Source organism: Chiloscyllium plagiosum, unplaced genomic scaffold (assembly GCF_037043375.1).
Source record: "Chiloscyllium plagiosum isolate Xiang-an unplaced genomic scaffold, Cpla_swu_hap1 HiC_scaffold_7, whole genome shotgun sequence".
Classification (NCBI taxonomy): Eukaryota; Metazoa; Chordata; class Chondrichthyes; order Orectolobiformes; family Hemiscylliidae; genus Chiloscyllium; species Chiloscyllium plagiosum.
The window spans coordinates 103,746,829-103,770,551 of NW_028270145.1; the positions used below are offsets into that span (position 1 = coordinate 103,746,829).

The 23,723-nt window shown below is 40.9% G+C and overlaps 1 protein-coding gene across 2 annotated transcripts in view; it reads right to left on the bottom strand.

The window, feature by feature from the left end:
* Positions 1-765: 765 nt before the first annotated feature.
* LOC122551782 (contactin-associated protein-like 5) overlaps positions 766-23,723 on the bottom strand; it is a 1,118,157-nt gene continuing 1,095,199 nt past the window's right edge. For both annotated transcript variants that reach the window (XM_087989332.1, XM_043694246.2), the window contains 2 exons: positions 16,986-17,057; positions 766-10,623 (listed from right to left, as the gene is read on the bottom strand). In XM_087989332.1, coding sequence (XP_087845458.1) covers positions 10,427-10,623; positions 16,986-17,057 — 269 coding nt within the window. In that variant the 3' untranslated portion in view covers positions 766-10,426. The remainder of the gene's footprint in view (positions 10,624-16,985; positions 17,058-23,723) is intronic.

Sequence of the window (23,723 nt, forward strand, 5' to 3'; positions counted from 1 at the left end):
GTCTAAGAGCTGGCTCTGAGGGAGCTGAATCAGTGTCAAAGATTTTCCACATGTAAATAAAGTGTGATGAGATACTGACTTCTGTGGAATTATTGTAAATGGTTTTTTTATGTGACTTACACCAGTGTAGGAGCTCCTCAAAAAAACACCCTTGGGTTGCAATCAGCCAATAAGCTTTGTCAGTCTCTAAATGCCCAACCGTCTCCGTTTAAAAAAAAAGAAAAAGAAAAAAAAATTCCATCTCCAATCATATATTGAGTGTGGGCGCTTGCACTCCCTTTTTGATTTTCTAAAAAAACCTTCTTCTCTGTTTCAGTCCCACGCTCCTGATCTTTGGGCACCCGATATGTAGGGTGGAGGTCAGGTTATAGGACCTTCTTGTGGGTCTGCTCCTGGGCCTGGCCAAACTGGCCATAAACAGGTCCAGGCAGTGGGCCATGGAGGGGGTCGTTTGGGCTGATTGCCTGCCCCTCTTCCGTGGTTACATTAGAGCCCGGGTGTCCCTGGAGAAAGAGCATGTGGTGTTCACCAACACCCTTGAGCTGTTCAGGGAGAGGTGGGCACAGGAGGGAATGGAGTGTATTATTTCCCCTTCCAACTCTATGTTGATTTAATCCCTGCCCTCCCCTTCACTGTTTGATCACGCAGCATTACCCTTTGATGAGAAGGGCACTGCTTGTCACTGGTCACTTGGGTATTTCCTTCCTGGTGGTGAGAATTGAATAAAGATTTGTACGCTTTGAGTCTTTCACTATGTCTCACACACAACATGGGTGCTGGGGAAAATAAAAGCACTACCACAGTTAGGTGGTAGTGTGGGGGTAATAGAATAAACAGGAGTGCCAGGCATCCTGTTAAAAAAATGAATAAAAACAAGATGGTCAGATATTCTGTCACTCTGAGAGCTGCCTCTGTGGGAGTTAGATCAGTGTGAGTGATGGGCTCTGCTCTTTCTAAAAAAAATCCACCTTCAATCAAAACAGAGTGACCACTTTCAGGGCTGTTTTTCTAGACATATCTAATACACTTCAAACAAAAAAATCCATCTTTTATGTTTTCCTTTCTCCTTAAAATATTTTCTTTCTTTGATATTGAAACCAAACAGAAAGCTTGCTGCAAAATTTCTACCTCTGCCAATTCAGCTGATGCCAAATGATCATTTGCGATTGTACTTAGTCAGGAGTTGGGGTTAACATTGGGATTAATTATAATAAATGGAGTTAATATTGTTTGATTTCATTCCTTTAATTTCTGGCTTTTTTGCCTTTGAAAATGAAGTTGCTTTTCAAAGATTAGTAACCTAAGTTTTCATTTCCAGTGAAGTGTACAGAGGTGATGAAAAGTTACCACAAGTTGTAAATGATAAACGCTGAGAGATGGGCTTACTTTGTCCGAAATGCATAGCTATCCCAGCTGCCTCCAAGGACACTTCACTCAAGTTTTGTGATAATTCACTCATAAGAAAATCTTGAGGCCTTTCAACTGTCTCCTGCTAAATGATTCAATTAACAGCTCAGTCAAGGTAAAGCCAGGAAGGAGTAATTTCTGTTAAAGCCTGAATATTGGCAACTAAGTGGATGGGGTAATCTAAAAAAAAATGCGGGTTCTCATGTAGCCCAGAGTGAAAGAAATGTTTGAAAAGTTGTGCGTATTCTTCAGAATAAACAAAACAACGTCCAAGGCAACCATCTCCTTCAGATTCTGCGAGGTGGTGAATTCTCCACGTACTCATTTTTACTGTAATTATATGTGAAATTATCAATAATAGTTCTTGTTGTACATATGTAGTTAATCATTGTTCTCAATGCAATCATTAGTAATAGTTTGAAAAGGAAATTGAATAAATATCAATATGGAGAGATTTGCCCTAGTCTATAAATTAAAGGCAAATAAATGGCACTAATTGGATACACCTTCAAAAGGGAAACCATTAGCATTCTGGCCCAAATGTTTTCATTCTGTGCGGAATCATGCTGTGATTCTTATGTAATTATTGATAATAATATCTATAAACACTTTTGACCATATTATCAAGGAATTGCTTAAAATTTTAGGAATGAGAATATCCTTTCCCTCACAATTATCTTATACTTTGCCATCTAAGTCACAAAAACACAGCATTGCCAGTTGTCCCTTTTCAGAGTTTGATTTCCAAAATGTCATTCATCACTGGAGGTAAACTGCAAATTACTGCAAATTACTAAGAATTCTCCTTAGTATATGTTACATGATAATGGGTATCAGTTAGCTCAGTTAGCTGAACAGGTCAGGCAGCATCTAGGGAACAGGAGAATCGACGTTTCGGGCATTAGCCCTTCTTCAGGAGGGCTAATGCCTGAAGAAGGGCTAATGCCCGAAACGTCGATTCTCCTGTTCCCTAGATGCTGCCTGACCTGCTGCGCTTTTCCAGCAACACATTTCCATCTCTGATCTCCAGCATCTGCAGACCTCACTTTCTCCTCAGTTAGCTGAACACCTGGTTTGCAATACAGAATGATGCCAACAGTGCAGGTTTGATCCCTCTATTGGGGAAGGTCCCACCTTCTCAAACTTGCCCCTTTCCTAAGATGTGGTGACCCTCAGGTTAAACCACCACCTCTGGTGAGAGTGCAGGACTATGGTGACTTTAATTACATTTACTTCATTCTGTATGACAGCTGCTTCCACAACTTAATCTACTTAATGGATAAAACATTTGCAATTTTTTCATGTCATTTCATGGGCCTATGCTACTCCCCACTGGGGATATGGATTAGGAAATCGCCTGTTATTTTTGTGAATTGAAATTGCATTTTTGTTGATACAAAATCAACTGTAAGGGCAATATGATTGGTCAGAAATCTATTGTAGCAGTCATATGCAAAAGGTCATATCAATTAGCTGCACATTGTTAACTTTAGTAATAGTCAATAAATAAATATTAGGGTATTATGGTGCAATAGTGCAAAATCTCCCATTCCATATTACCACCCAAAATGAATTTCCAGTCCATTAAGTCCAGGACTAAACATTCTTCGAAGTGGATGACTTTGTGGAAAGTCTACTCTTTTGAAGGACAATCACAAAATCCCTCTCTGAGTAGCAGTGACTTGAAAAGTATCAACAAAAGATGATATCAATGGAAAATAGGAATACCCTCTCAGCTGTCATAAATTTTGAAGATTAGACCAATGACATAGCAGTACCTTATGAATGGGACAATCAGTACACGTATTCTCAATACAGCAATAAAGATTCAGCATAGGCTTGTGTTCTCTTGGGAAGTGATGATATCTGCAGAAAATGGTTCTATAACTCCATGTCCTTTTTGTACTCCAATAGTCTAGAATGTTTGCATTCTGTAGCATAATATTAAAGGTAACATTTTTGTTTTGTTCACAAACATAGCACTTGTGGTGTGAATCATTCTGCGTGATACTCGAGTAAGATGAGCTCAGATGAAGAAGGTATTTGATCTCACCCTATCATGTTCCCTTTACATTATCTAGTCCTCTCTTAAATGAGCCCAGTATACTGAATTTATTCACTCTCCTGGTAAAAACATATTCTGAACATTAGTCACTCACTGGAAAGGATCAGACATGCTCCTCTCAGTTACACACTTTTTCCAAGCAAAGGAGGCAAGACATCTTTTCCAATGAGGAATGAAACACTTTTTAAATAGAAATTGGAATTTGGAAATATTCAACTCTTGCAGCAGATTGGGGAAATTTATTATGATTAATAAGGTTTTATCATTAGAGTTAAAATGTTTGCATGAATTGTTATGTTTAATACAGAACAGGTCCTCAAGGGTTATAATCTCCGGACTACTACCCAAGCCATGTGCAAATTGGTTTAGGGATAAGAAAATTAGGGAGGTAAACATGTGGCTAAGGGAGTGGTGTGGGAAAGAGGGATTCCATTTCATGGGGCATTAGCATCAGTTTTGGAACAGGAGGGATCGGTACCGATGGGATGGTCTCTACTTGAACCAATCTGGAACAAGTGTTCTAGTGAAAAGGATATACAGGAAGATCACTAGGACTTTAAACTAGTGAGTCAAGGGGAAGGCGAATGGGAAAACAACAGGAAGTATGATGGTATATAAAAAGGAAAGCAGCAGGTTAGCATGTGGTACAGCAATTATTATGGGGGATTTTAATCTACATGTCGATTGGTCGAACCGGATCAGTCAGGTAACTTTGAGGAAGAATTCATTGAGTGTATCTGCGATAGTTGTCTTGAACAGTATGTAATGGAATCAACAAGTGGGTAAGCTATCCTAGAATTGATCCTGTGTAATGAGACGGGAATAATTAATGTCCTCACAGTTAGGGATCCTCTTGGAAGAGGCAATCACAGTATGGTTGAATTTCGAATACAGATGGAAAGCGCAAAGATAAAATTCAATACCAGGATCCTGTGCTTAAACAAGGGAGACTACAACAGGATGAGGAAGGAGTTGGCTATAGTAAACTGGAAGCAAAGACTTTATGGTGGGACAGTTGATGAGCTGTGGAGGATTTTCAAAGAAATTGTTCAAAGTGCTCAGTAAAAGTATATACCAGTGAAAAGGAAGGACTGTAGGAAAAGGGGTGATTTGCCATAAGTGTCTAAGGAAATATGGAAGGCTATTAAATTGAAAGAGAAGGCTTACAACATGGCCAAGATCAGCGGGAAAGTAGAAGATTGAGAAAACTTTGAAGGTCAACAGAAAGCCACAAAAAGAGCTATAAAGAAAAGTAAGAAGATTATGAGAAAAAAAAAAGCTTAGAGTATAAAGACAGATAGCAAAGGTTTGGATAAATATATAAAACAAAAAAAGAGTGGCTAAGGTAATCATTGGCCCTTTAGAGGATGAGAAAGGGGATTTAGTAATGGGATATGATGCACTGAATAGGTATCTTGTGTTGGTCTTCACAGTGGATGACATGAATAACATGCGAGTAATTGATAAACAGATGAAGGTAGGTGATGACCTGAAAACAATCATTATCAAGTAAGTAGTAGTATTGGGCAAGCTAATGGAGCTAAGGGTAGATAAGTCTCCTGGGCCAGATGGAATGCATCCCAGGATGACAAGACAGATGGAGGGAGAAATAACAAATACACTTGTGGTAATTTTCCAAAATTCGCTGGACTCTGGGCAGTTCCAGCAGATTGGACAACAGCAAATGTGACACAAGGGAAGTAGATAAAAGATGAGGAATTATAGGCCAGTTAGCTTAACTTCTAAAGTGGGGAAAATGCTTGAGTCTATTATTGAGGAAGAAATAGTAAGTCATCTGGATAGAAATTAGGAGAAAGTGAAGACTGCAGATGCTGGAGATCAGAGTCGAGAGTGTGGTACTGGAAAAGCACAGCAGGTCAGGCAGTATCCGAGGAGCAGAAGAATTGACGTTTCGGGCATAATCCCTTCAGCAGGAATGAATTCTCCTGCTCCGCAGATGCGACCTGACCTGCTGTGCTTTTCCAGCACCACAATCTGGATAAAAATTGTCTTGTTGGGCAGATGCAGCATGGGTTCAAGAAGGGCAGGACACACTTAACTAATCTTTTGGAATTCTATGAAGGTGTTATGAATATGGTGGACAACGGGGACCCAGGGAATCCAGTATCTAGATTTCCAAAATGTGTTTGACAAGGTGCCACATAAAAGGCTACTGCATATGATAAAGATGCATGGTGTTACAGGCAATTATTGGCATGCATAGTGGATTGGGTAACCAACGGAAAGCAAAGATTGGGGATAAATGAGTGCTATTCTAATTGGCAATCAGTGACTAGTGATGTTCCTCAGGGATTAGTGTTGGGACTGCAATTATTCACAATTTACAGGATATGGAAGATACAGACAGTAGGGAAATAGATGGTGACATCTTGAAAAATGTCCAGATTACAGAGGAGGAAGTGCTGGATGCCTTGAAACGGTTAAAGGTGGATAAATCCCCAGGACCTGATCAGGTGTACCTGAGAACTCTGTGGGAAGCTAGAGAACTCTTGCTGAGATATTTGTATCATCGATAGTCACAAGTGAGGTGCCGGAAGACTGGAGGTTGGCAAACATGGTGCCACTATTTAAGAAGGGCGGTAAAGACAAGCCAGGGATCTATAGACCAGTGAGCCTGACCTCGGTGGCGGGCAAGTTGTTGGAGGGAATCCTGAGGGACAGGATGTACATGTATTTGGAAAGGCAAGGACTGATTCGGGATAGTCAACATGGCTTTGTGCGTGGGAAATCATGTCTCACAAACTTGATTGAGTTTTTTGAAGAAGTAACAAAGAAGGTTGATGAGGGCAGAGCAGTAGATGTGATCTATATGGAATAACAGTAAAAAGGATGATTACTTGAATGGTAAGAAATTACAGCATGCTGCTGTGCAGAGGGACCTGGGTGTCCTTGTGCATGAATTACAGAAGGTTGGTCTGCAGGTGCAACAGGTAATTAAGAAGGCTGATGGAATACTGCCCTTCATTGCTAAAGGGATCGAGTTTAAAAACCGGGAGGCTATGTTGCAGCTGTGTAGAGTGAGGCCAGAACTGGAGTACTGCACACAGTTTTGGTCTCCTTACTTAAGAAAGGATGTATCGGCACTGGAGGGGGTGCAGAGGAGGTTCACTAGGTTGATTCCAGAGTTGAGGTCATTGGCTTTTGAGGAGAGACTGAGTAGACTGGGACTACATTCATTTGAATTCAGAAGAATATGGGGAGATCTGATAGAAACATATAAAATTATGAAGGGAATAGACAAGATATGTATAGAGAGGATGTTTTCACTGATGGGTGAAACTGGGTCAAGAGGGCAGAGCCTCAAAATTAGGGGGAGCAGATTTAGGACTGAATTGAGAAGGAATTTCTTCACCAGAGGATTGTGAATCTGTGGAATTCCCTGCCCAGTGAAGTGGTTGAGGCTTTCTCAGTAAACGTTTTTAAAGCTAAGACAGGCCATTCTTGAACAGTAAAGGAATTGTGAGTTATGGTGAGAGGTTGGATAAGTGGCGCTGAGGCCATGAAAAGATCAGCTGTGATCTCATTGAATGGCAGAGCAGGCTCAATGGGCCAGATGACCTACTCCTGCTCCTAGTTCTTATGTTCTTATATCTGTTTCCAGAATGTCTTAATGTTTGATAAGCATTATTAATACCTTGTCAATATTTTCAGGCTACCTTGGGAGTTTGAAAAATATTAGAGGCAGGGATTAGCACCATGTGGGTATTGGCTTGGAATCAGTGGTAGGGTGCTAATATTTGCAGGAAGCCAATAGGACTGCATCAATATTTGAGGGGAATGTGATCCCACTGGTTCAGCAATGCCAGTACTTTGGAAAAGTTACCAATATTTGAGCAGAAGGGAAGGGATTTCCTAGGCGTGAGTCATTACTCACAAGAGTTCGCTAAGGTATATGTCTTAACTTCCAGGTTATTTACAAAATTGCACCCATAAATAGTAACAGTTCATTTTACCCAAACATTATTTCCTTTTGTCTGAAGGAAAACACATATCTAAGTGGACTTTGTTTTCAATATTCTTTTTTAAAATTTTTTTCTTAAGACTTTACTTTCCTAAGGATTTGTACTCAACAATCTGTTCCTCCTATCTTGGTACCCAAGAGTACATGTGTACGTGACAATAAAACTAATTCAATTCAACTTGCTGACCTTGATAATTATATTACAAATCCTACATCCACCTAATGGTTAACATTGGACATAATTCAGACATTATTATTTCAGACCACGTCTTGTTTCAAATTGAATCAGGGTCTCATTTCTACTAAGCATGAAGTTTTGATTCCGAAGATTTTATTGTTTGCAAGTTTAATGGGGTTGTGCCTATGATACATCATTCACATTGCAATGGGATGTCTGGATAAAAATACAACTTCTTCATAATTCACCAAATGCTTTGCTGCCCAGGACTGTATTGTAACCATGGTGATTTCTGAGGTCAAATGGATCACAGTGATTGCAGTTAAAAAAAAAGCCAAGTGATGGTAACTATTGTCTACTCAATTACAAAACAATTAGTAGCATTTAGAATATTTAGTCAGAATTGTTCTATCTCATTGGAAGGCTTTCAGACAATGTGATACGGAAAAAGGATCTATTTCATTGTTCCCTCTCTGTTTTTGTGCATCTCCCAGAGGATTTGCAGCTCCAGTATGGAGAAGGGGGACACAGGGTCTACAAGAGGGGAAAGGCTTGGAGGACCATATTATCATTAGTATGGGATATGGCTGATTGACCAGTATTTTTATTTTCCTGCCTGTCATTCACAGCAAACAAGACAGCCAGTGGGCTCCCCATCTTACTTCCTTTCTGTGTGATACTCTGACATGTGACTTCCAACTAGTTTGTGCTTGGGGTTGATTTCTGCTGTACAACATAAAAATAGTTTACGTGTGTGTGTATATATGTTGATATATATGTTGAATAATGGTACAAAGGACTCGACTTCATCTGGCACCACAAAATCCTGAAGAGCAAAGATCTTGCATGTTATTATGTCGCAAGATAGTTAGTCATTTACAGAAAAGGTATTAATTTTACAGAAGTTATTGAGGTCAGGTCATAGGATTAGACCCAAGATTTTTATAAAATGGAATTAAATAAAAGCAGTGAAAAATTACCATTATGCAAGAAATGATAAATATAAACTCTGGAGCTTTTTATTTTTGCATTTGTGTGAGGGACCTTAATGCTACCATTCCCCAAAGCCTGGATTCTAATTGCCCGACATAACTAATTCCAAGATCTACCTATACAGTCCTGCAACTTCTTGATGGTCATGTCATTCTACTTTCCGTCATTATTGTTGGCTTGAGTTACCAAACAATTATTTGTTTGCCACACATGCACATTCAATCTTACAAAGCTTTTCACTGTGCCTCAGTACTCATGACAATAAATTCAATTCAATTCAATCCCTGTTTCATCAGAAAATCATGTTGAATCTTTGCCTGTTCTGAGAGTGTTGATTTTGGCTAGATGAGCAATAGAAGCAGTAAACCTCGTCCTTAGCACTGAAGAAGGGGGAAGATGTTAAGATTCCTGCACCTCTTTAAAAGTGCTTGTCAGGTCTGGACATCATTTTGCTTGGTGATGGAAGCTTATGTGGTTGGATCAAGAATAAGTCATTCAGGCCCCTAAACATATTCCACCATTTAGTTAGATCAAGTATCATTTATATCTTAACCTCACTTAACAGCATTGGTTTCATAAGATTCAATAACCTTAACCTATCAAAATCTATTCACTTTGGTTTTAATTCTTTCAATTGTCTAATCCCTCCAATTTTAACCCCCAGATTTCCATGCTCATTTTTGTTCAGAAAAGGCATTTCCTGCATCACCTCTGGAAGTCTCAGCTTTAACATGAAGGCCTTGTTCTGGATTCTCCCACCAGAGGAAATACTCCTCTTTCCACAATATCAACTCCATCAATCTTCTCCGAAACCTCAATAAAATCATTGCATCATCTGTACTCAAGGGAAAGCAAACCTAATCCACACAACCTGGCCTCAGCATTTGATCCTTTTAGCTCTCATGGTAAAGTAACCTGGGTGAAGATTCTCACTTTTGGAGAAGAAATCACTCTGAAGTTTCAACACCACCCTATATCAGTGACACCATCACCTGCGCAACTCTCTGGTACACCTTCAATTCTGGCCTCTTGCACATCTTTACTTTTAATTGCCACATGGTTTGGCAGCCTTCAGTTCCTAAGTTCTGGAATCACTTCCCTGAAACTTCCTGCCTCTCCCTCCCATCTCCTTTTATACTCGCCAGGCATCCCCGTTTAATCAAGCTTTTGTTTGTGACTTACTCATTTGACGTAGGCATCACTAGCTGGGCCAGCATCTATTGCCTGTCCCTAACTGCTTCGACTGTAACCTATCCTGATATCACCTTATGTTGCTCAGTGTAAAATGTTATTGAGTATTGGGACATAAGTGCCTTGGAATATGTTACAATGATAAAGGCATGCAGTAAACACAAGGTGTTGATGTGGTATCAGTGTTGTCTGGAATTTATCCCCAGATTGTGTTTGCACTGAACTGTTGGGAAAAAAATAAAATGGGTGGGAGGGACACCAACTGAAGTTAAACAGAAAATAAAAGTAAAGAGCGGCTTATTTTTCCATGCGGTACATATAATGGTAATTTTTTTCTCTGCTGTCTTTATATAGAGTTTACAAAAGTCTTATTTCTACTCCCCTGAGCTGACCTAGAGTTAGCAGGAAACAATAGGTTATATCTCTGTCCTGTCAAGGTGAACAGAAGTGTAAACCAGTCATTTGTCCTGTGACAATACTTTGAACATAGCATTTGGCCGTTTAATCTGCACAGTCTAGAGCTAACTCATAGCACAGACAGCGAGTCCCAGCTGTTAGTGTTATTAATCTTCTGCTGTAATTGTGGTAATGAGAAGGGCCCGTATCACTGTCAGATGAAATATTCCTTCTTGCCTTCACTAATGGAGTCCTGATAATTGGCATTGTTCTTCAGTGTGGTGTCGGTATTCTCAGCATATTCCACCCCCTTTGTTTCGTTGGTGCGATAGGTGCCTTTGTGTCTGTATAACAAATGTCCCATGACAGCTATGATGCAGAGGATGACAAAGATCACCACCGCTATCACACCTGTGAATTTTACACAAATAATGTTAGTAAAGGCACATCAGACACTTACAGTCTAGAAACTGTGTGTATGGTCAGAGCACCATAACAACAACACTTGAATGTAGACAGAACCTTCAAGAAATAAAGCATCCCAAGTCATTTCACAGGAAAATAGAACCCTACAGTTTTGGCCCATTGAGTCCACACCAACCCACTGACAAGCATCCCACCCATACCTCATCTCCCATAGTTAATCCATCTAACCGGCATATTTTTCGACTGTGGGATGCATACCCTCGCAAATACAGAGAGAATACACAAGCTCCACACAGAGTGGAATTGAACCCAGGTCCCTGGTGCTATGAGGCAGCAGTGCTAACCACTAAGCTACCATAATTTTACCAAGTAAAGCCTTAAAACCAAGCCATGTGAGCAGACATTAGGGCCTGGACCAATACTTTGCAGGGAGAGGTCAGGTTGAGAAGAGGTGGAGAGGTTCTGGGAGGGATTGGAAGAGATTTAGGGTCGGGGAACTGAAAGTACAACACCAGTACAGGAATGAATGAATCCTGGGATGTATGGAGTGAAAATTACAAATCACCAAGTTCTTGAAATATTATTGGTTTGGAAGTGGATCCAGAGATAAAGGGAGGGCTCAAACCATACAGGAAATTGAATGTAAGGTGGAGAATTATGAAAATTGAGATGTTGCCATGTAGAAAGCCAAGGTAGGTTAGCAAACTTGGGAATGATGGATAAACTGAAACCAGTGTGAGACAGGATAAGAACAGCAGTAGATCGTCTGAGAGATACAATGCACACGGCTTCTTGATTTAATAAACAACAACATGACACTTTTCTGAGCATGGATCCCTCATTCAGAACCCTCTTACAATTTATAGATTAAGATATTTGCTGGAAATCTGTTTAGGATTATTCTAAATCTGTCAAATCTGCTATATTAATGGAAACGCTAACATGCTTTCTCCAATCTGTTGGGCTGCTGTGCTGACATTCTTATATTACTATATTCAATTCTGGTCTAGTCTCCTTGCTGTAGGAAAGATGTTGTTAAACTTGAGAGGGTTCAGAAAAGATTTACAAAGATGTGCCAGGGTTGGAGTGTTTGAGTTGTAGGGAGAGGCTGAATTGGCTGGGACAATTTCCTGGAACATCAGAGGCTGAAGGGTTTATAATAGAGGTTATAAACATTTATAAAATCATGAGGAGCATGGATAGGGTGAATAGTCAAGGTCAATTCCTCAGGGTAGGGAAGTCCAGAAGTAGAAGGCACAGGTTTAGAGTGAGATGGGGAAATATTTAAAAGGGATTTAAGGGCAACTTTTTCATGGAGAGGGCGGTGCATGCATGAAATGAGCTACCAGAGGAAATAGTGGAGGCTGGTACAATTATAACCTTTAAAAGCTTTAGAGGGATATGGGCCAAATGTTGGCAAATGGGACTAGATTAGTTTGGAATATCTGGTCAGCATGGGCAAGTTCGACTTGAAGGATCTGTTTCCACGCTGTACATCTCTATGATTTTAAGAAATTGTATAGAAAATAAGTTAGTATGGCTTGTGAGCTGAACTGGATTTTACTTTGATATAATAATAGACCAAGTTTCATTGAATTGCTCTTCTGGTAGTCCCACAGTACAACAGTAATAGAGTTGGTGATGAAGACCAGCTAGCAATCACTTTCAATTAAATTACAACAACCCAGACATTGGCACCTCACTGTTGGGAAATTGTCATTTTCAGTTGAGAAGGTGGCGAGTACAGAAAGTGGTCAAGTGTGGAGGAAACTATCTCCAAGCTCTGTATCTTTCCAGCAAATAAAATTGGATGTTGAATTTCCATCAAATTCTGTGAATTACATCAAGTGCATCAGAGCAGAGTTGGTTGAATCCACACACAAGATTGAAGAATTATGATTGTGAGTGTATTGCTTCCTATGCCCCAGTGTTTTCATGATGTTTTAAACTTAAAGATCCAGTTCATCAGGATCAGGCCTCATCCTAAAATTAATTACAGTTCCAAGTTGAAATTCAGAGATTGTATAAATTCAGGAAGGGGCTTTGAACTGTCGTTTTTTAAAAAATCAATCATTCGTGGGATTTGGGTGGCATTGCCTGACCAGCATATGTTGCCCTTCCCTAGTTGTCCTTGAGAAGGTGGTTCTGCTGCAGTCCTTCTGCTGCTGGTTGACCCATAATGCCATTAAGGAGAGAATGCCAGGAATTTGACCCAGCAACACTGAAGGAACAGTGACATATTTCTAAGTTAAGATAGTGAAGGTCTTAGAAGGGACCTCGAAGTTGGTGGTGTTCCCATAAATCTGCTGCTCTTGACTTTCTGGGTGGAAGTGGTCATGTATTTGGAAGGTGCTGTGTGAGGATCCTTGATGCATTTTGACAATGCACCTTGCACAGAGTACACATTACTGCTACTGAGCGTCAGTGGTGGAGGGAGTTGATGTTTTACTTAAAACACCCTGGTACATTCAACATTCCTTTCATGATGAAATGTATCAATGAAGTGGACTCGTGACACAATGAAACTATTGGATTGTTCATTATTGTGTTCTTTAACTTATTTTGAGTGATTTCAAATCGGATTCTTCATAAATAGGGCTAAACTCATCTCCAAGTGTATCGATAAACCTGTTCAAATCCTCATATAATAAATGAATAAGTTCCTAACACAGCTTAGGAAAAGGAAAGGCCTACATGGTAGTTTTCATTATCACTGGATATATCAAAACAATCTAGATCAAATGAAGTACTCTTTCAGTGAAGCCACTGTTACAAATTTAGCTAGCCATTCAGTGCAAAGCAAACTATTATGGACACCAGTATGATAATTATTAAATAATCAGCTTATTATGGTGTTGATTGTGGCATACGTATTGGCAAGGAGTATTTCTCCTGATGTTCTTCAAGTTAATGCTGTGGAAGTACTTATATCCAACCAGGTGCAAGTAGGGGCCTTGGTTTAGCCTCTCATCTGAAATATAATACCTCTGACTGTGCAGCACTCTCTGAGTACTACACTGAAGTCTCAGCTTTGACCTTTTACATGTTAGTCCTTGTTTAAGAAGGGTAGGAGGGATAATCCAGGTAATTGCAGACCAGTGAGCCTGACATCAGTGCGAAGGAAGCTGCTGGAAAAAATACTGAGGGATAGGATCTATTCCCATTTGGAAGAAAATGGGCCTATCAGTGATAGACAACACGGTGTTATGCAGGAAAGGTCATGTCTTACCAACTTAATAGAATTGTTTGAGGAAGTGACAAAGTTGATTGATGAGAGAAGGACTATAGATGTCATTTATATGACTTCAGTAAGGCATTTAATAAGGTTCCCCATGGTAGGCTGATGGAGAAAGTGAAGTTGCATGGGGTTCAGGGTGTATTAGCTAGATGGATGAAGAACAGTCTGGGCAAGAGGAGACAGAGAGTAGTAGTAGAAGGGAGCTTCTCAAAATGGAGAACTGTCGTCATTGGTGTTCCATAGGGATCCATGTTGGGACCACTGTTGTTTGTGATGTACATAAATGATCTGGAGGAAGATATATGTGGTCTGATTAGCAAGTTTGCAGTTGACACTAAGATTGGTGAAGTAACAGATAGTGAAGGGGACTGTCAGAGAATGAAGCAGAATATAGACAGATTGGAGAGGTGGACAGAGAAATAGCAGATGGAATTCAATCCAGACAAATGCAAGACGATGCATTTTGGAAGATCCAATTCAAGAGCGAACTAAACAGTAAATGGAAAAGCCCTGGGGAAAATTGATGTACAGAGAGATTTGGGTGTTCAGGTCCATTGTTCCCTGAAGGTGGCAACGCAGGTCGCTAGAGTGGTCAAGAAGGCATACAGCATGTTTTCCTTCATCAGACGGGGTATTGAATACAAGAGTTGGCAGGGCATGTTACAGTTGTGTAAGATTTTGGTTCGGCCACATTTGGAATACTGCGTACATTTCTGGTCACTACATTACTAAATAATGTGGATACTTTGGAAAGGGTACAGAGGAGGTTCACCAGGATGTTGCCTGGTATGGAGGTCACTACCTCTGAATAGAGGTTGAGTAGATTAGGATTATTTTCATTAGAAAGATGGAGGTTTGGGGGAACCTGATTGAGGTCTACAAAAACATGAGAACCTTCGAGAGGGTGGATAGCAATAACCTTTTTCCCAGAGTGGGAGACTCAATTACTAGGGGTCATGACTTTAGAGTGAGAGGGGAAAAGTTTAGAGAAGATATACATGGAAAGTTCTTTACACAGAGGGTGGTGGGTGCCTGGAACACATTACCAGTGGAGGTGGTAGAGGTGGGCACGATAGCATCATTTAAACTGTATCTAAACAGATACATGAATAGGCAGGGAACAGAAGGATACAGCTCCTTAGGAAATAGGCGACAGGTTTAGATAGAGGATATGGATCGGCGCAGACTTGGATGGTGAAAGGGCCTGTTTCTGTGCTGTAATTTTCTTAGTTCTTTGTTCTTGTTCTAAATCCTGAAGGAGGACTTGAATCAAGAATGTTGTGACTTTGAGAGTTGCCTTCTTGGGTAAAGATGAGAATGGTAACTCCTGACAATTTTGAAGTGGGCAGAGGTAGCAGGGTCATCACAGTTACAGAATTGCTACAACACAGAAGGAGGTCATTTGGCCCATTGTGCTTGGGCTAGCTTGTCAAGTGAACATTGTTACCCCAGTGCAATCTCCTGCCTTTTCCCCACACACTCACTGGAGCCATGATTGATGCTGGTTCATATCAGCTACTGGGTTCAGTTGGAAGATGTCTTAGTATGGGAATTGTTGGAGTTGATTAGCACCTAAGGTATAGAGAGGTCTTCTCCTGTATGTGCCCTTTGCCTCTGATAGATCTTTCCATTCAGCATGGCTGGCCAAGAAGAAAGGACCATCATCACTGGCCTGAAGGATCAGGTTACCCTGTGGGGTTACCCCAATGATATGGCCCCCACCCACCCCGTTATAATAAGAGTACCTCTGAAAACATTTGGCCTTCCTTTTCTAGTCTTAACCAGGGCTGGGATTGGGGTGAATGGATGGGACGATGGACTCTCTACCCTGTTAACTTCCTGCCAATTTATCAGGTTCCTCTCACAACATGTCTCTGCTACTAAATTCCACCCTGGGACTTTATGACCATGAATGAATAATACTTTATTTAGTCGAATTTTGAGTCAAAGATGAGTCATGTGTTTTTCAGGAAATTTAAGGTTTACTTTTATGTTTTGGGCTTGTTTTATGGAAGATCTGGATAATATTACAATGAATTGCCTAAGTGGTGCATATTACATCAGATCATATGTGTACTCAGAGTGCATATAGTGAGGGAGAAAGAGAGGACTGCAGATGCTGGAGATCAGAGTCGACAATATGGTGCTGGAAAAGCGCAGCAGGTCAGGCAGCATCTGAGGAGCAGGAGAATCGACGTTTCAGGCATAAAGGGCATACGCCTGAAACGTCAATTCTCCTGCTCCTCAGATGCTGCCTGACCTGCTTTGCTTTTCCAGCGCCACACTGTATGTAGTAAACCATGACAGAAAATGTCTAGGATGACATAAACATAAAGCATTTGAATGGAGGACTATATGAAGAACATCCCATGTGGCTTGAGGGGCTGAATGGCTTACTCATCTTCCTATGTTCCTACGATCATCTCTGGGACTTAATTTTGAGTGGATCATAAATTGTCGAAGACTCTGGGTTTGTACTTGATGCATTTGAGAAGGATGCGGGGTGGGGGAACTGATTGAAACTTTTAAAATATTGAGAGGCTGCAGAAGCAAAGCAGCTGAGTGTGTTTAAGACAAAGAAAGACAGGTTCTTGATTAGAAAGGGGATCAATGGTTACAGGGAGAAAGGGAATTGAAAGAAAGGCTGGAAAGGCCGGGACTTTCACCACTGGAGCGTAAGAGGTTAGGAGGTGACCTGAGAGAAGTTTATAAAATAATGAGAGGTATGGTTGCATTGCTGGTAGCTGTCTTTTCCCTAAAATGGGGAGTTTCAAGACGAGGGGGCACATTTTTAAGGTGAGAGGAGAGAGATTTATAAAAGACATGAGGGATATTTTTTTTACATGTGGGGGGGGGGGGTATCGAGTGTGGAATGAACTTCCTGAGGAAGTGGTGGATGTGGGTACAATTACAACATTTCAAAGACATTTGAATGGATGTCTGAATGGGAAAGGTTTGAAGAGATACGGGCCAGGAGTAGGCAGGTGGGTCTAGTTTAGTTTGGGATTATGTTCAGTATGGACTGGTTGGACCAAAGTATCTGATTCCGTGATGTATAACTTTATGACTCTATGAGAGCCTGATGACTGAGGAATCCAGCACAACTTACCTCCAATGACTGCTGAGTCACTCCTTATTGCGTTCGTTAGTAGCTTTCCCTCTTCAATTGCCCCTGGGTGATCTGCAACACAAAACAATGTGTCATTTATTATAATGAAAGGGTGTAAAGCTGAAATAGGGAAGACATTTCCACAGAAAGCCTTCAAATATGGCCATGTTAGGTTTACTTGGTTGGACCCACATCTCAAAGAATACGTTCACCCCTCAGCGTGAAACAAACATTGGCTTTGGAAGGAATTACAGACTAGATTCACTGGAATTATAACAGAGTTTGCAGTGTGATATTATGAAGAGAGGTGTATTAAATCCACCACAGCTTCTCAGAACATTCCAAATCAACAACCTCCTCCATTCAGAAAGAAACGGGTAGCACCTGCACCCTTTCCACCCCAGTTATAATCTCTTCCAATCTCTTATGTTGGGCAGAAGATACAAAAACTTAAACACATTAGATTAGATTAGATTAGATTACTTACAATGTGGAAACAGGCCCTTCGGCCCAACAAGTCCACACCGCCCTGCCGAAGCGCAACCCACCCATACCCCTACATTTACCCCTTTACCTAACACTACGGGCAATTTAGCATGGCCAATTCACCTGACCTGCACATCTTTGGACTGTGGGAGGAAACCGGAGCACCCGGAGGAAACCCACGCAGACACGGGGAGAACGTGCAAACTCCACACAGTCAGTCGCCTGAGGCGGGTATTGAACCCGGGTCTCTGGCGCTGTGAGGCAGCAGTGCTAACCACTGTGCCACCGTGCCGCCCACTGTGCCACCGTGCCGCCCACATGTACCAACAGCTTCTTCCCCGCTGTTATCAGAGTTCGGAATGGACCTCTCAAATTTTAAATTTAATATTTGATCTCACTCTTTGTGAACCTTCTCTGCAACTGTAACTTTGCATTCTTCACTCTGTTATATTAACCCAATGCACTTTGTATGGTATGATCTGGCTGTGCTACATGCAAAACAAAACTTTTCACTGTACCAAGGTACATGTGACAATAATAAATCAAATCAAATGATCTTCTACTCAATGTCATGCAACATCCTGTCTTAAAACTATGTTATTTTTTTCTTCACCTTAACTCCTGGAACCCCCTTCCTAACAGCATTGACAGGGTACCTACACCCTACACCCTCTGGGCTGCAGCAATTCAAGAAAGCAAGTCGCTCTCATCTCTTCCAGGGTCGAGAGTGTGGTGCTGGAAAAGCACAGCAGGTCAGGCAGCTTCCGAGGAGCAGGAGAATCGATGTTTCGGGCATAAGCCCTTCATCAGGAATGAATGATGAAGGCTTTCATTCCTGATGATGGAATTTTTGCCCAAAATGTTAACTCTCCTGCTCCTCAGATGCTGCCTGACCTGCTGTGCTTTTCCATCACCACACTCTCTACTCTGATCTCCAGCATCTGCAGTCCTCACTTTCTACTCATCTCTTCCAGGGCAACGAAAGACGGGCAACAAATGTTGCTGTTGCCAGCAAGACTCAATTATGTGAGAATATTTTTCAATCATTAAGTCTACCTTCTCTGTCTAAGGTGAATTAAAAAAATGTTTCTACAGCACCTTTTGAAGAAGTTCTGGCGAGTTAGCTTTGCAAAATAATTGCCTCTCAATCAACTGTTCAAGCTGATTATCTGGTCGTTCAATTTATTGTCATTTGTGGGAGATTGCTCTGTGCGTTCTGACCCTCTTTGTTTTCTATATCACAACAGGGACTAAACTTTAAAAAGTACTTGAAAATCTGCAACCCTTTTCAGGGACCCTGGAGATCATGAAAAGAACTGAAGTTACTGATGTCTTTCTGTTTGTACTTTGTTTGATTTATTGGACACAATGACAACTATATGCTTTGACAGCATTTCCTGTGTTTCTGCACCTGCCTTGAAGAAGAAAAATAAACAGCTTGATTACTATAATTAATCCCAGTGCTCCCATTTTCATCAAATTATAAACCTCAAAGGCAATAAAAAATTACATTTCTTGTAAGTCTGTGATGCAGGTCACTAGAGTGCTGAATTGTTCATACAATTAAATGCTGATGTTTTACCCTTACACATTCCTGACACAAAGAAAATTTGGCTTTTCAAAACAACTTCCATAGATTATCTGCAAGTTAAAAGTTAACTACCACCTACGCAACCACTTGGAGAAGATTAGCTGTGAAGTGATCATTTGAAATCAAAACTCAACTTGAAGACTCTGTCAGATTTTGGAACAATGCGAGATTTCAAACAATACCCACTTGACATTGTCAATTAGAACAGAGAAGGAAACAAAAATCTTTCATTTGTGTCGTGCCTTTTATGACCTCAGGACATCCGAGAGCACACTGTACCATTTGATGTATTATCACTGTCAGGATGTAGGAGAAATACAGACATAATTTGCTCAGAGAAACTTTCACAAATAAGAAGTAAGAAAGGCTGTGGAATCAGGGGTTTCATTTACTAAAGCCAGAGGGAACAAAATGAGAATGTCAGGAAAATTATGATCATGGAAGAGTTCAGAAATAGCATTCCTAAAAACTTTAGAACCTGAAGATATCCAGTAATAAAGATCAATGGAGCAACAGTTCTTGCAGAGAGAAACACAGGAATATACAAAATAGGACACAAGATTAGGCCACTCCACTCCTCAATATGATCATGGCTGATCATGCAACACTGTCCCTGCCTTCTTCCAAATCCTTTGATCTCTTTAGCCTTCTGAACTTTATCTAACTCCTTCTTGCAAGCATTCAATGTTTTGGCTTCAACCTTTCTGTGGCAGAGAATTCCTTGACACACCACTCTCTAAGTGAAGACATTTCTCTTCATCTCAATCCCATAAGGCTGACCCTACATCCTCAAATTGTAACCTTGGTCATTGAGAACATCCTTCTTGCATATACACTCCCCAGTCCTGTTAGGATTTTATAGGATTTTTGAGATCACATTTTCATTCTTCTAAACTCCATGAATGTGATCAAGTGTCTCTTCCTTTCTCAGCTCTCTCATTCCAGGAATTAATCCAGTCAACCTTCATTGCACTCCCTCCAAAGCCAGAACACTCTTCTCCAGCTATCCACAGTAAAGAAATTAACATGCTTCCACTGTAAAAGAATGGACATAACAAAACCAGTCATTGATGGTAAAATGAGAGATCAATTAAAATAATAGGAATGTCTAAAAAGTCTTGAGTAAAGAGATCGTGAGGTATGAAACTGTTATGGAACATTTTTCACTAGAATGCACTTAGAATTAGGAGATGGTTCAGGAAAGTCATGAAAATCTTTGGTCAAATATTGATTAGATTACTTACAGTATGGAAACAGGCCCTTTGGCCCAACAAGCCCACACCAATCCTCAACCCACCCCCTTACATTTACCCCTTCACCTAACACTACAGGCAATTTAGCATGGTCAATTTACCTAACCTGCACATTTTTGGACTGTGGGAGGAAACCCACGCAGACACGGGGAGAATGTACAAACTCCACACAGTCAGTCGCCTGAGGCGGGAATTGAACCCGGGTCTCTGGCACTGTGAGGCAGCAGTGGTAACCACTGTGCCACCATGCCACCCACAAGGTCAATCAGTCTGCTGAATGATCTGAATACTTCATCTCAAAAGGAGAGGCATTTCCTTATTTTTCAAATGAAGGACTTAAACCAATAAAAATATTGAGAGAAAACAGACTTAGCATTCCAAATCCAATAACATTTCTTCAGCACCTTCTTCAGTTCATTAAGTTGAAAACATTAACTCTGTTTTCTCTCCGCAGATGCTGTCAAATCTGCTGAGTTTCTCCAGTAATTTCTGTTTTTAGTTTGGTTCAGATCTCCAGCATCTGTAGTTGTTTGTTTTATTTAAGATAGTGAAAGACACTGAAGCAAATCACTGGTATTGGCTAATGATACTTCTTGACTTCTTGAGGTTAATGAAGGAGAGAATCATGATTGAAAGTGTACATGGGTGGTACATGCCAGTGTCATCACAGGGAGTTAGATGAAACAGTAAATGGAGCAGTGATGGTTGGAGTAGTGACAACGTTTTTGATAGAAGGAATTCATTTTCTTTTAGGGAAAAACCTGGCAATTTCAAGAACATTGGCTTCACCAAGAGTGGTTGAGCAACCGGTGGATATGACAGGAACTCAAGCTAGAAGAGGAACATTCTGTACTGTTTCCATACAGCGTTATCTCAAGATTTTAGATTTACAAAATTAGACAGGAAGAAGAGCAGCTTATAACAAAGGGAGGTTATCTTGGTTATTGGATGCAATATTCAAAAACTTAACTGAAAGGTGCAAAGTGAAGAGAATGTTTTGATATGTTTCATCCACCTTCTTTAATAGAAATGCAACAAATGGATTCTGAATTGTAGGAGTTAAATAAATAGCTGGCTTAGAAATTGAATCAAAAAGATTACGTTAGTTTCAATACTTGGAAGAAAAAATACCAATGAGGAAATGGAGACCACCTCAAATATCTGTCAATTAGATATGGGCAATGAACCATCAGCTGGTAGCTCCATCAGCGTTTTGTAATGGCACTTTACATGTTGCTTATGAAATTCCAATGTCAGGATTACAGAGCGATATGTTCAAATTATGCCAGACATATCATACATGTCAGGTAGAGGGTAAACATCAGCCATCAATTAAATTAGCCTTTGGTTTTGGTGCCAGCCATTCAGCAGGGTCTGAGTAGATTGTGTAGGACCCCTCCCTAAAATAACAAATGGGAATCAGTATTTTCCACAAGATTTCCTACAGCAGTGTCACTAGGGAAAATTGTTAGAACAAAGGCATTGGAAAAGTTAGTTCAATTCTTTACAGTTATGGAGTACCCAAAGAGATAAAATTAAATACAAGTTCAAATTTTAGGCTGTAAATATTCAAATATATTCTGACTTCTTTTGGAATAAAACAACTTACATTGTCTGCTTACATACTATCTCAAGCTGCATTGGAAAGGTGGCATCAATTTTTGAAGACAATGATTACAACTTATACTCAAGAATCTCCAAACCATTAAGATTAGGAATTACTTTGCTTCTATTTGGCATAAGGGGTGGCACAGTGGCTCAATGGTTAGCACTGCTGCCTCACAGCATCAGGGTTCCATTCTATTCTTGGACAACTGTCTGTGTGTAGTTTGCATATTCTCCTGTGTCTGCGTGGGTTTCCTCTGGGTGCTCTGGTACCCTCCCATAATCCAAAGATGTGCAGGTTAAGTGAATTAGCCATGCTAAAATTGCCCATAATGTTCAGGGATGTGTAGGTTAGGTGCATTAGTCAGGGTAAATGTAGAGTAACGGGAAATGGGTTTGGGTGGGATACTCTTCAGAGGGTCCATGTGGACTTGTTGGGCCAAAGGGCCTGTTTCCACCGGGATGGGACCATTCGCCACAGCACATTTGCAGCCGACGATTCGCCACTGCCCTTTCACCACCGAGGACGCTTAGCCACTGCCCATTGGCCACTGAAGACGATTCGCCACTGCCCTTTCACCACCGAGGACGCTTAGCCACCGCCCATTGGCCACTGAAGATGATTCGCCACTGCCCTTTCACCACCGAGGACGCTTAGCCACTGCCCATTGGCCACTGAAGACGATTCGCCACTGCCCTTTCATCACCGAGGACGCTTAGCCACTGCCCATTGGCCACTGAAGACGATTCGCCACTGCCCTTTCACCACCGAGGACGCTTAGCCACTGCCCATTGGCCACTGAAGACGATTCGCCACTGCCCTTTCACCACCGAGGACGCTTAGCCACCGCCCATTGGCCACTGAAGATGATTCGCCACTGCCCTTTCACCACCGAGGACGCTTAGCCACTGCCCATTGGCCACTGAAGACGATTCGCCACTGCCCTTTCACCACCGAGGACGCTTAGCCACCGCCCATTGGCCACTGAAGATGATTCGCCACTGCCCTTTCACCACCGAGGACGCTTAGCCACCGCCCATTGGCCACTGAAGATGATTCGCCACTGCATGTAACTCATATATTTTGAATATAGTGTTTGTGTTGTTTCAGTAACAACTTCTTTTCATTACAGGAGAGTTATTTAAAGCTTGTAGTTTTGGAACAGGAATTTTTAGTATGGAAACAGAAATTATTGCTAAATGTGGAAATAATAAGTTTTACCACGATGGTTTTATATCAGTGCTATGAGAGAATGTTTTCCTGAAGTTAGAATTAACCAATAAAATGATATTTATTTTACCTCTTTTTTTTATCAATATGTAGTATGTAGTTGTGTAAATAAAAGGGACTGAGAAATATGAAAGAACAGGCAGGAGGAAAAACAATCAGTACATATATATATTTCCGGTGGCGAATAGTCTCCAGAGGTCAAACGATCCGAGTAGAGAAACGGTGGGTGGGTTACGCTTCAGCGGGGCGGTGTGGACTTGTTGGGCCGAAGGGCCTGTTTCCACATTGTAAGTAATCTAATCTAATCTAAAAAAAACCCAGCAGTGGCTAATCATCGGTGGCGAATATGCTGTGGAGAATCGTTACCAACCCGTTTCCACACTGTAGGTAATCTATGACTGATAGACCAGATCCTCTTAACGAATTCACTGGGTTTAGTCCTAGTGAACTAATATAGACATGAGGCAAAGGGTCCACTTAAATTTATTCAAGACACCTCGATAAACCAAACTAGCTCATGATTTGAGTTTCAGAGAAAAAAACTGACCAAAGTATTTCAGTTAATTCAAAAG